Source organism: Monoraphidium neglectum (genome assembly GCF_000611645.1).
Source record: "Monoraphidium neglectum strain SAG 48.87 unplaced genomic scaffold scaffold00685, whole genome shotgun sequence".
In the NCBI taxonomy this organism is placed as follows: domain Eukaryota; kingdom Viridiplantae; phylum Chlorophyta; class Chlorophyceae; order Sphaeropleales; family Selenastraceae; genus Monoraphidium; species Monoraphidium neglectum.
Window position 1 is genome coordinate 1 of NW_014012943.1, and position 1,047 is coordinate 1,047.

At 70.9% G+C, this 1,047-nt stretch overlaps 1 protein-coding gene across 1 annotated transcript; it reads right to left on the reverse strand.

The window, feature by feature from the left end:
- Positions 1-582: 582 nt before the first annotated feature.
- On the reverse strand, positions 583-752 carry MNEG_4805 (hypothetical protein; the record flags this gene model as incomplete). Its single annotated transcript, XM_014046716.1, has 1 exon — positions 583-752. A coding segment is annotated over one exon (170 nt), but the record flags the coding sequence as incomplete, so codon positions are not given.
- Between the last annotated feature and the right edge of the window lie 295 nt (positions 753-1,047).

The window sequence follows — 1,047 nt, forward strand, 5'->3', positions numbered from 1 at the left end:
CGCCGGTGCCGCACTCGCGGCGGGGCCGCCTGCGTTCCCGCTGCCTGCGGAGCCCGCGCCGCCGTCGAGCGGCCAGAGCGGGGGCGTAGGCCCCGTTGCCACTATCCCGGGCGCCGAGCCGGCCGCCGCGGGGCTGTAAGGCACCCTTGGGCCCCGTGTGGGGGAAGCTGCCGCGCTGCTGCCGTTGAAGCTGCTGACGCTGAGGCGCGGCGAGGTGGCGGCGCCCCAGAAGAAACCGGGGTGGTGCTGGTGCGCGGCGGCTGCGGCTGCGGCGGCGGCGCCGATGGCGGGGCCCGGCCGGCGCATCGGGGATCCATCAGGCGAGTGCTCCCACGGCGTGGACGGCACGCGCACGCGCCCCTGCTGCCACGGCTGCTGTGCGTGCTGGTGTCGGCCCTGCCCAGGAGCCGCGGGTGACGGCGGTGCGGGGCTGGGGCTGGGCGCGCGGCGGGCGCGCACGTGTCGGCGGCGGCCCGGCGAATGGAGGGAACCGTTGGGGCTCCCCGGCGGGCCAGCACTGCCGAAACTGCCACTGCTGCCCGGGCCGGCCGTGGCCCCAGAGGTGCCACTGCTGCTGCTCACAAGTGACTGTAGGCCGCCGTCGACGCATGCCGCAGTGCCGCAGGCCCGGGGCGGCGCCGCTGCTGCGGGATGGGCTTGCGCCAGAGGAGCGAGCGCTGCTGCAGCTGCTGCTGCAGCGACGAGCGGCCCGGCGATGGCAGGCCCGGCCGCTGATGCGCGCGTATATACATGTGCATTGGGGTTGAGTCGCGAAATCCGTCTCACAGCTGCAGAACTGTGCGTTTCGCTGGTGGTGCTGGCCTCGCCGGTGCCACTCGCAAGTAGGCCTGGGCCGTTGGACGTGGTATCCATCTGTGTATTCAAATGGGTGATCTCCACTTGCCCCCGGACCCCTACATGCCACTGAATGCGGTCAGAAAGAGTCAACCTGCCCGGTTGCGTCGGTGTGCCACAAAGTGGTGTTATGAGTGGGATTGAGATTTACAACACGTGTAGCGGAATGCATAGATCTTGAAGTGGGCAATC